At 39.9% G+C, this 12,450-nt stretch overlaps 1 protein-coding gene across 2 annotated transcripts in view; it reads right to left on the bottom strand.

The window, feature by feature from the left end:
- LOC133448601 (SLIT-ROBO Rho GTPase-activating protein 3-like) overlaps positions 1-12,093 on the bottom strand; it is a 32,499-nt gene extending 20,406 nt beyond the window's left edge. For both annotated transcript variants that reach the window (XM_061727285.1, XM_061727286.1), the window contains exons 1-3: positions 11,582-12,093; positions 5,104-5,299; positions 1,586-1,748 (exon numbers count right to left, since the gene is read on the bottom strand). In XM_061727285.1, coding sequence (XP_061583269.1) covers positions 1,586-1,748; positions 5,104-5,299; positions 11,582-11,648 — 426 coding nt within the window. In that variant the 5' untranslated portion in view covers positions 11,649-12,093. The remainder of the gene's footprint in view (positions 1-1,585; positions 1,749-5,103; positions 5,300-11,581) is intronic.
- Between the last annotated feature and the right edge of the window lie 357 nt (positions 12,094-12,450).

The raw sequence follows: 12,450 nt of genomic DNA, 5'->3' as shown, positions 1-12,450 counted from the left end.
AGTCCAATCATCAAAACAGCAACACTGTATTTTCACATGTGACAAAAATAAAGCTTGAGCACATTCAGTACATTTAGAGTTTGTCTAAACAAATGCCAGAGGTGACTCATTCCCTTCAGCACATGTGTGACTCATTAAGATCAAGACTGCACTGCAGCTGAACCGGGATTCGAAAGCTGAGCCCCCTCATTGTTTTGAAGAACGTCGTCAATGTTAAAAATCACTTTTTGCAAAAGGGGAAATATTCAGCAGACTGTGATTAGTTCTTTTCTTTAGCTAGAACTGAGCCACACGACTCACATTACGGCTCCTTTTGCAATACTGCAGAGCCCCCAAGTGAGTAAAATCACAACACGCTGCACAGCTGAAAGCAGATGAAGCGTCCACTTGTTGCATTAAACTCCATGAAGCAGGCGGAATCCAATTAGGAACAGGAGAGTATACTTCTGATGTGAAATTATTTGGATTTAAAATGATCATGTTCTCAAAAAAAAGGGGATTAAAGCTCTAAATATGATTCAGCTGCTGGCACATGCTTCTGTCACACTCATTACTGCCAGTGGTCAAAATGTAGGCGGGTAAATGTACAGGAAACCCACAAATCAAGGACAAACTAGAGGTCACACACAATGGTTGATTTATACCTTTTTTTTTCTTTACACAAACCCCCCACAAAAAAGACTATTTATGCAGCAATAATGTACCACTGCTTCGCCTATAAAACACTGTAAAAATATACGTATATATATGTATATGTAGCAGAATCGTTTGTCTCCCAATCTAATAGATTTTTTTGCCTTTTAAATTTACTACTCAGCTTTAGAGCATTAAATTACCCTCACTGACCTGATATTTCCTCTCCCACCACTGAGTTTTGGGAAAGAAAGAAAAAGAGTCCCACTGGTAAATCCTAGGTTGTGGCTTGTTGGAAAAGATCATCCATTTCTTCAAGAACCCAGGGACACCAGATGCTTTTTTAATTGTTTCTTAACTTATACGGCTGATTTCATTTGGATATTTTTTGTAAAAACGTTCAGGATCTTTATTTTTTAACCAAAACTTTCCGTGCATATTTATCCAACCATCTTCTTTCCATGTGTGCCCTTATCATTTTGCCTGCCTTCTTTGCTTATATATCTTCTATGCCCTTGATTAAAGCAGGTTGTTAAAAAAGGGCTATAATACAAATAAACTTTATATTATATTTAATTGAATCATTCCATATTGCTGTACATGGGAAATTTCCCAGCAGAGTTGATGTTTGGTTCCTTCTCAGCTGTAGGGGGAGACGTGCTGGTGGAGGGGACTGATTCAAAACAACTATATTAGTCATACAACTACTCTCTCCTCTCAATGTACGTAGCAGGGACAAAGGTCCAGAGAGACAAAATACCTGCAAATGCCTGACCTGCTTGTCATGGTAAAGAAAAAGAATCTGAATATACTTGCTGTGTGAGAACCCTCATTAAATGGAAATATGCTACACCCAGCTCGTCCTACCAGTCGTGCAATTTGAGCAGAGCAGTTTGGTGGTGATTGTGTGTGCGTTGTCAGTAATAAACATCCGTTTAATTCTGTTTCTGACCTTTTTGAAAAGTCTGATGACATCCTCACCGACGTGCGCCAGACGGACAATGACGTTGTTGTTGTAGATGTCGCTGAGAGTGGCGTGGTCCCTGCTTTCTCGTCGGGTCTGATCCAAGACCAAGTACCAGCAGTTCACAGTGGAGAGGAGATTTTGGTCTTTTCTGAAACGGCGTGGGGAAACACTTTGTCAGGATGTAAATATTCAATAATCCTTCTGACCTCAAGCATTGCTCAAGAGTACTATTAGTGTCAAAGACACGGAAACACCTTACATGTACCACATGTTATGATCAAAGTACTAGGTTCCCAAGCACTGGCAGGAACCTGGTACATTATAATGTCCATACACTTAAACATGAAGCAGGAGGAAGACTTCCTTCCTGCATATATCCTTTTATTTCTACTATTTGGTATGAGGTGATAGCTTTACAAACAGGAGATCAACAGGTCAGTGCACATGTGAAGAGGAACCAGCTCTCAAACAACTTACACAACTTGAGACATACCGACACACATGAAAGGCGTGCTGGCAGCATTCTTGCTCAGGGGAGCATGTGAGTGCAATTATCCTCACACCAAGGAGCTTGTTTGTCTTCTTCTTATCTTCTTCTTCTGTCTTGAGGACGTTGTAGCTCTTTCTTTAATATCTATCAATTGTGACTGCGCTGAAACACGCCCAGATCTTACTAACCTTTCCTTGGAAAAAGCACCCTGCTGTGTCCCAATAACAAATAAATTCAAATGAAATCCTTGTTCACTTCTCTCATACCGTTTCCCGATAAGAGCTAAATAAAGACTATTTTAAGACTTTATATTCCTTTGTTAAGAAAGTGCGTTCAACAGAAATGTCTCGCCTACTGTAGAGAGGCATCTATGCTGATCTGCAACCTTGTAACCTTCATTGTCTAGTTTGGCTGACATCATGCATCCTTATGTAACTCATAAATAAAGCACTATGACAATCATAAAATGGTTAATCTGGACTTTATTAACTCTGATAAATGTTCCTGGTAATGAGATCTCTAGAATTAATGAGCAAGGTCGCCTTCATCTTGTATGGAAAATTTGTTGTCATCCAACTTGTAACCATGCTCATCCTAGAGTATCTTCAGGTTTAAGATCACTGGCAACAAATTGAAGTGAAAATGTGACATGTATGAACGACTGCCTTTCATGTAGTTTAGGATCAGCAGCATGATACCAAACGCACACAGATCACTCAAAATCACTTGAATCTAGTTAAGTTATTCATTCAAAATACCTGAAAATCTAAAAGTACTATGGACTTTTCTAGCAGACCTTTAACCTTTTTCTCTGGATGAACAAATTACTCTGCGTGATTTTATTTTCTAAGTCATTTAGAACTATTTACTGCCATCACTTCTCAAATAATGCATGTTCATATATTACATATCACATTAGTTTTGATTTCAAAATTATATTGAAATCATGTTTTCTTTTTGTCTGTGGCCTCATTTTCATCTTTGCATCTATGTTTTTCATTTCATGAAATGGGTTCTTGATGTCTCTGTGATTACATTACGTTGAAAAAAAAAAAAAAAAAAATCAGTCTTTCAATGTGCTGATATTTTTTGTTTTCCCTTGCAATTGTTAACACTTGACAAAAAAAGAAACGAAAACGCAATACAAGGATGCCATCTCTGCAAGCCTTTGGATCAGAGCAGGTGTCAGATCCTGGACAACCTGACAGTTAATGTGCGGCTAGAAAACGGATGAGACTTTAGTTTTTTTTTAGGACACAAAGGTAATGATGTGGAACTATTAATCGAATATGACAGAAAGAGGTTTTACCCTTGACAGCCAACAAAAAGTCAAATATTTGTTCCAAAACACAGTCTTTGCATCAGTCAAATAAAAGATGAACTTCAGATTCTATATCTATGGAGGTAAAATTGAACACGCTGGATGTAAAGAGTCCGAATACCTTTTCCCACAGCAGGACTAGATGTGTTGAAAACACTACCTGACAATCTGCCTTATTTTATGTGATCCTAGAAATTAAAACCTGTTAGCATTACTGATAAAAAAAATGTTAAAAAAAGACAGAGGTTTTGTTCATAAAATAAATAAAAATACCAATGAGAGTACAGATCTAGCACTAACATGGTAGAGGATGGGACGGCACAGTAGTATCAATGATACCACCCCCCCCCCCCCCCCCCCAATGTTGTCTGCACGTATTAATACAGTTCTGATGATGACCATTTCAAGTGACAGAGGAATGTGGGCCGGCCAGAAGTAATCCAGAGCAAGTTCTTCCAGGAGTCTTCCTTTGAGGGAATGCTCCATTAATCAATGTCCCAGTAACGGGAACTCTGTGCTGCGATTACACTTTATGGCCAGTTGGCCTGAGAGATGGAAAGTTAGTTAGAAGGAGCTTTCCAGATTAAATCAGCATTACTTTTACTCTGGACTATCCCAGTAAGATCACATCAGTGTGTTTAGCTCAGTTCTGTCACCTGAACTGTAGTACTTGTAAAAAATTATTAAAAAAAAAAGTACTACAACACAAGAATTTCACAAATTAAACTGAATCAAAGCCCACTAGATTTATTTTTGAAATGTTTGAGTCAATAATTTTATATAATTTTTTTCTTATTGTATTAGTTTTATCAACTTTATTTTTCAAGTCCACCAGTTTTAAAACAGCTTAATTATTTACATACATGTTATTTGAATTTTTTTAATCATCTATAAGCATTGTTAATTGCATCAACTTGTAAATAAAATATACATTAGAATTAGAAGGTGTGTCCAAACTTTTGGTCTGTACTGTATCAAGTACATAAGTGTAAGTGTAAGTATTTAGATCATTAATTCAGCTGCCTTAACTGATTTCTAGGATGATGAGGTAGGAGGAAACATTTTTCCTTAAAAATACATTTAAAAAAAAAATACAATTACTTTTTATTTAAGTCAGTAACCATTATCAACCACTTGGACGTTGACAGCATACAATTCTACCTCAGTCTTTTAGTCATAGTAGGCATGATGCTCTGCACATCTAAGAAGCAGCTTCCTAACATGCAGCAGGATACGTCTGTCTCATATCCAATAATCTCTCACATAAAAAGAAAAGAAAATAATTAGAGTCAGTCGGGGTAAATGTCTATTAGTTATTTTTTAATTCCTTAATGAAGCGGCAACTTTTTCTGTGTGCACTGAGAAAATGTGAGTACGTGGGGAGCAGTTTAGTGTTAAGTTGTTTGAGAATGGAAATGAAATGACAGCCAAAGAGAATAGGAGAAGGGGGTGGATAAAGAGTCTGACCTAGTTGGGAGAAACGCAGCAGCCTGAGGCTACGGGCTTCCTTGGCCCTGGCTTTATTTCAGGTCATTTCTTCTGCATTTATCCCTCCTCCCTTTATGCTTTTTTATCCCTCCTCTGTTTTCCTTTGTGTCTGCAGTGCCACTACGTGGCGTGACACATATGTAAAAGTTGCTTATCACCTAGAAACATTTGAAATAGCGCTCAACAGATACCGCTGAGACTTACTTGAAGTGCTGGTGCTCTCTAGAGGTGCGGATCTTGGCCGAGTAGCGCTCGGCCAGTTTATCCAGCCCTCTGGAATACTCAAGTTGGAGCTCGGCCTTTCGGCGGAAGAACTCCTGTAGGTCTTGCAGCAGCTGCAGACGGGACTCGGACTGCTGCTCCAGACAGCGGAACTGCTCCACCAGCTGGTTACGGATCTCTGCATATTAAAAAAGGGACACCATCATCAGAATGCTGAGCAAATAAGGGAGGGCGTGCTGCATGCTGGGTCACCCCTCTGTGTGCCACTGTCAGCACTGAAACCACAACCTTTAAGTGCTGGACCTAGCAAAAGCACATACAGTAAATGCAAACACGCGAGTACACGCTAAGCACAACCACCCATAAAAGAACAAAGTCATCATTACTGGAGGAAACCACATGCCAAAGTGCATTTGTCTGCCCTATACGTATGCACAAGTGCGTATCTGTAGGCAGTGGCAGGGAGGGAGCGTGGGGGTGTCTGCACACTGGGATAGCACACATGCAGACAGTAAGAGATGCATGTCTGATGATTGCAGCAGACAGCACGGAAAATACAAAATAGGTCAGCTTCTCAAAATGCATTGTGCTGAATGAGCGCTCTGAGAAGTTGAGCCTTGAACATTCCTGCAATTACAAGATTACGGTGGTTTCTCTGCGTGTGAGATGTGGAAACTCACTGCTCTTGTTCATCATAAAGAAAAATCATGCTTCGGTCAAACATTTTAAAGTTTAGTGGATGCACGTGACATGTATTTAACAGATACAGGAAGGAAAGCCATAGAAAGAGTGAATTCCTTTCATTATATTGGGCTGCAAACCTGAGCTCGCTAGTCAATATCTATGAAGCGCTCAGAGTTTGCTTTTCTAAGAGTTTTGTTGACCACAACTTAAAAGACTATAGACTCCCTGCTGGACAGCGCGTTGAGGTATTTTATCAAACTTTTAGTTTTTAAAACATGATTTCAGGTGATATCACTTTTTTTTTTACATGACTTTTAATGTTTCTCAATAAAAGAATAGTAATCATATTCTATGTCATTCCTACAGTGTTTACAGCAGAGCTGTCACAAATGTAGTGGCTGACAGGGTTCTGAATGTGAAAGCATGCGGCCTGTTAGAGCCCAAGGCCCAGTGCTGAGGTACCTTTGTCATACAACAATTCTGCATACGGTAAAAAAACAATAAAAGGATGAAGATAAATTGATGCAGAAGTAATGACTGATTAATTGCTGTGTACCGTTACCACACTGGGTTAGTGTAGTCATTACAGCTCCCTTTAAATCATTTTGGAAGACAAACCAAATAGTTTTTCCACGATGTAATGTTCCATGAAACACAATAAACAGCAATTTCCACACAGCGTCCTGCAGTATTATGAGAAATCTGACACACAGCAGCTTTTGTTAACTTAGCATTAACGACTATGCGTTCGACAACCACCGCGTTCACATCTGCACGGTTACAGACGTGCACAGGAAATATTAAGCATGTTCCCCACTGCAGATAACAGTAAGAACTCATGGAGCTACATATGAAATAGCTGAAGATTCACAGTTACATGAACCATCCATACAACTTTGTTGACTGAAAGGAATTTTTAATGTTTCAGGGGGGGGGGGGGGGGAGCCCAGTGAAAGAAAAGCCCTTTTGTTTACTACTAAATGTCATTTCTTTATGTAGATTAAAAGGATTTCTAAAAATGTCTGTAAAAATTTGAATGAGCAATCAAGATTGTGAGAAACTAAGTAAATATGTCGTTGATTCTTATGTGGCCTGGTGGAGTTGTACCCTTCATGGTCCCCACACTTACCCGGTTGCCTGGTTACATGCCTCTGGAGGCATGTCAACGAGAGCAGGCCGCTTCCCTGCTTGAACAGTGGCAGCAGTCACTCCGTTTGGCATAATGACCAAGGACAAGGGCAACTTACTCTGCTTCCAAATACACAACAAAACGGCCCACGACGATGAATGAGGGAGCAATCAGGTTCAAAACCAAGGGAACTGTGATGTACTCCTGCACTAAAATAGAAGATTGAACAATGCCTTTACTCTGTCTCTGATTTGAATAATTTCAATCCCTGAGTGGCAGAGTTAGAGAGCGAGCAAACAGCATAAAGAGCAAAACTAAACTGATTTCACTGCATAAATTTAAAAAGGAAAACATCAAATGGACTCTTGCTATTTGCATTTGGTCTCCTGAGTAGGTGCTATTTTTAGATCCTAAACTGTTACTAGGGACTGTGAAACCCTGCACTACATTCAATGAATGATTCAAGCTTTTGCAGAGTAATGCATAATTACATAGGAGCTGGCGAAGAGTTCAATTACAAACCAAGAAATAAAGCTTTGAAGCGTTCCTATCTATCTGTTGATGAAAACCTGAGTAATGAAATGACGACTGGGTCCTAAAAAGTCATATGGGATAAAATGCTCCACTCAAAGGGTATGAAAATACAGTCTTACTTTAGACCCCTGTAAGTGTAGATAGTTTTGCTGCTTTTAATCCTAAACCACACCGCTGACATGTCCCGACGTGTACTGGTAAATTTAACAAGCACTTTCAAGACAAATCTGTTCCCTTCAAAATTTGACTGCATACTGCTAAATGGATTCAGATGGAGAGAAAAACGCTCTGTTCTGTAATCTGTCATAACCTTAATGGGCTGAAATATGTCTGAAGCACACCCTCCCACAACGTCTGGAAACATGCAGGTGCTTCTCCTGCAGTATGAAAGACACTAAGCAACAGAATTGGTGTTGTACACTCACTGCTAAGCATTTTGACCAAAAATATATAAAGATGTAATAATGCATTTTGATATACATTAGCTTTATTGTTGTTTTATCTGTAACTGGTGGAAATAACATTTGTTTTGTAGCAAAATGAAGTGACTTTTTTACATGTCTGTCACACATAAACACTGCCAATAACTAAAATGTGATTTTTTTTCTTATCTCTAATGAAAAAGCTTAAAAAGAGATCTTCCAACCTCTTCTAAGCCGCTTTAAGGCCTTAAGATGCTGTTTCACATTGTAGGTTCAACAAAAACATCCACTCAAATTCAAATTATAGGCGCACATAATGAAATTTCCTTTGTTGATTCAGAGTTCTGATTTTCTTAAAAGGTCAGACCTATTTATGCCAGTTTTGATTCATTCTGAATTTTCATTATTAGTTTTATATTGCATACATAACTTCATTAAGTATAGGAGAGGCTGCAGGCCGTGTGCTCTACTAGTTTTATAATATTAAGTATATTCAACAGAGTGATCCAGTTTCAAGTGTTGGCTTAAGTTTGTTGTTCCGACTGTTTAGGCTGGAACGTCCACTACGTGCTTTCCAGTGACTGCGTCATCACAATGTGCTTAGTGTCAGGAAAAAGATGTGGATTTCTCAATATTCTAATCTTGTAGGTGACTATTCATTTTTCCTCCCAACCCAGTTACGTAAACGTTGAGTTTTACTGAAGTACTGACCACCAAATACCACACAATGAGTCGCCGCTGTCAGCAGAGTGACCTGTTCAAAGTAGCCGAGCACAGTGACTGCAACGGCCAGCAGCAGTGACTGAGGCGATGTCTCTAGTTACCCATGCATGGTTAGTCACATGAGCCCTAATGCAGAATGACACGTTGACATAATTTGGTACAAACCAAGGCTGTGTCCTGTGAGCCCTTGTCTTCTGAATGTAGTTACGACTATGGTATGCTTTTCAAGTCTATTTGGTCCTCAAGTCCTGATTTCTTCCTCCCTCACACCCCCCCTGCCAAATGTTTCGAACAAAGAGACGCATCACCATTTGTGCAACCACAGGAAAAATCCAGGATGTAGTGGGAACAATTCCAAGCTGTTTTGTCCTTAAATATTTTGAAAATCTGATTTAGCATGAATTTCTCAACAGAAACAGTGCCTCGTCGTACTTGTTACCAGGACACAGAAAACAAAGATATCATTTCAGTGTCATAATGCATCCCTGACATTTCAAAGCAACATCTGTCAAAGCATTCTTTCTGTATGATGAATCTCCACGGAGGGGTGCGTCAGTATGCTCCAGCGGAAGCAGGCAGAGGACATGGTGACAGGAGAAGTGCTTATAATGAGCTCCTGCAGCATAGTACGTTTTTTTAGTGGAATATTACCTGTATGTAGTATGTGCTATGGACTTTTGCTTCACATTCAGAAATGGTTAAATTCCATTAAAGATAAATGTGGCTTACAGCCAACAATATGGTATGACGCATGGTGAAGGGTTTTCTCTGGTTTAGTCATGTTTTGGTTTCAGGTAATAGCAGAAAGCTTTGAAACACCTCAGGCCGGTCAACATCACACAAGAAACATAATAGTCATGGTGACGAATCCTGTCACTAAGGGAGGAAAACGGTTGTGATCGCCAATGAAAGATATTCAAGAAGTGAAAAGGATGATTACTGGTTTCATGATACGAAGCATTATCTTCTGTCTCTGAGTTTTCAATGAAATTATGAATCACTGAGCTCAAAACACTCCCCGATACACCAAATTAAAAAAGGAATTCAGTAATGTGGCTGGTTTCAAAATAAATAAATAATACATGGATGAGACCTGAATCTGATTGAGATGCTGATCAGTCATCAACTCTGCATTATTGGCGGACAGTGTCACTGTCAGGATAGAGCCCTCACATCACCAGGCCAATCAAAGCGCCGTCAGCAAATGAGCTTAAGATGTCAGCTTAAAAGCTTTTCCTGAAACTGAGACTAGAGATGTGGCTGTGATGGTCCTCTCTCACAGCTGCAGAGCAGAGTGTGGAGATTAGAGTATGAAAAACGAGCAAAAATGTCAGGAAAGCATAGTTCCAAAGAGAATCCTGCCACTGCTCTGACTTTAACATGCTAATCACACCACTCCAGACACATGGCGGCATGACTTTGCCAATTAAAGGCCTCCGTGTTAGGTCAACTATTAATTCTAATCTATAGGTGCTAGTGTAACCTTGGATGGCTGTTTGTCTCTGTGTGTTGGCCCTGCTAGGGACTACCAACCCTTACAGTTACTTACTCTTGCGATTTTTACATGTAATAAAAAAAAACAAAAGAAACAGAACTTTGTGAAATATTTTAGCAAGAAAAAAAGGTTAATTACTAGTCAATTCAATGGAAAAATGTGGGAAAAAATGAAGAAATAAAAAGATGATAAAAATGTCAAACTATTTTTTGTTTAAATGTTGTCCAGTTCCAGAAAAATGTTGTCCATTTCCTATTTTTTCTAAATATCTAAATCTAAACATTAGGTTAATAGGAATAGATCATCAAAGTAATTACGCTAGACTCATCCATTAATTGGATCTGATGTTTATTTCTGTAAATGGATTAATCAGGTAGGCCTATAGAGTAAGTCTTTAACTCACTACACAATGAAACTACACTGGCAGACTCATCTAAAGCAACAACTATGGGGTGATGCAGGCGAGGAGGGCGTGGGGGTCAAAAGCTGAAGAATACAGTCCACGCATACACATGCAGAAATGTCTGCTCCAATACAGCATCTCTCTTTCTTTTTTTCTCTCTGTCTTTCTCTCTCTCTCTGGGTGGTTTATCCGGTTGCATTTTTAGCATCAGACAGTGAAATCCTTTCATGGTTCATAATTCATACAGACACCATACATTATATATGGGCTCTCTCAACTCTTGGCTGTGTGACCTTTTTTTGAAGCATTTCCAGTTATTCTTCCCAAGATCACACTCATTTTTTCCTGGCATGACAGGAAAATACTACAAAACCTAATGCTTGATCCCCATCCTTTTAAATTTGATATTCACTTTTCTCTTTTCTAATAGACAGTTGTAATGGCAATTTTCTTGTTTGTTTGTTTTTTTTTTCATTAATAAAAAGAAGAAAGAAGTCAGGATCATTGTTTTGGAGTTTGATCAAAATCTCCTAAAACTGACAAAACTCTGGTTGCTTAATGGGCCACACATGCAAGGCGAGGCATGTTGTGGAGCCAACAGTCTTCTGCAGCAGAGAAAACTGGTTCAGCCAAGTTATTGTTCCTTCATTGTACCACCACATTCTAGCAATAACCTCACCCTAAATGAATGCATTAGTTGAGTCAGACAGACGTGCATTTCTGAGACAATCTCTAGTGCGTATTAATGTACGTAGATATCAATATTAAAAACAAACTCGTCTAAAAACATGCAGTAATCTGTCCCACCCCGCAACCCTGCACAAGACAGTGAAGGCTGATTTATGGTGCCGCGTTACACCAACGCAGAACCTACGGCGTAGGGTACGCGGCGACAGGCACCGTACGGCGAGCGTCGCCGCGTAACCTACGCCGTACCCTACGGCGAGGGCTCTGCGTCGATTTAACGCGGAACCATAATTCAGGCTTGAGAGCTATACACAGCGTGTGCTAAAGTTATGCAATGGTGTCTTCACACGATAACAGTACGATCAGGCCTGCATGCTACCGACCTTTCACTTGGGTCTCATATTCGGCAATAATCTCTTTGTCCTTCTTGACTTTCCCCTGAGATGACATTTTGGGGAAGGCGGATTGTGCAAACGTCAGGGTGGAATCGGCGTCTCGGTTGTCACAATGCAGCGTTTTGGGCAGTCCGTCCGCAGTCCTCTCCAGGTAGTTGAGCAACGATCAGCCGTGAATCATCTCCAGCTTCGACACAAGTTGGAAAGATGAGACGCACTTGAGGCTTTTGGCTTGGCTGACTGCCTGCGATAATGCTGCGCGTTGCGTTCAAAGGCAGCGACGTGGATCTAAAAGTGCATGGTGTTCCCCGTCAGCGACCACTCCTCCTCCTCCTCTTCCTCAGCAGCAAGCCTCTGGGATTCGGAAAACAGCTCACGTTTGTTGTGCATTTCTTGCAGTCTCGAGTGTAATATCCGCAGGGAAGTGCTGAGCTTCTTCTGCATAACACAGCCCGGTCTCTGCCTTTCCTTTCCCCCCCAGCCCGACCTCTACATCTCTGAGCAAGTTCTGCTGCAGATTTCACTGAATGGATGTGAAAGTCAAAGTGAGACTCCTCCCTCAACCTCCTCACCCCCTCTTATTTCCCCCCGCTTTTTTTTTTCGTGGATGATTTAGGATTGTACGGAAAAGTATTAGGGCCAGGCAGGGTAAAAATAAAAATAATATTTTAGAGGAAAGTTTTTTTTTCATTATGCACTTCGAGAAAAAAGTCGAAATGTCGAGAAAAAAGTTGAAATATCGAGATTAATGTTGAAGTACAATTTCGAGAAAAAAGTCGAAATGTTGAGAAAAAAGTCAAAATTTCGTGAATAAAGTTGAAATGTTGAGAAAAAAGGCAAAATTTTGACTTTATACT

Source organism: Cololabis saira, chromosome 8, assembly GCF_033807715.1.
Source record: "Cololabis saira isolate AMF1-May2022 chromosome 8, fColSai1.1, whole genome shotgun sequence".
NCBI classification, from domain to species: domain Eukaryota; kingdom Metazoa; phylum Chordata; class Actinopteri; order Beloniformes; family Belonidae; genus Cololabis; species Cololabis saira.
The sequence above is the reverse complement of the archived record's forward strand: the minus strand, read 5'-3'. Positions and strand labels throughout refer to the sequence as shown.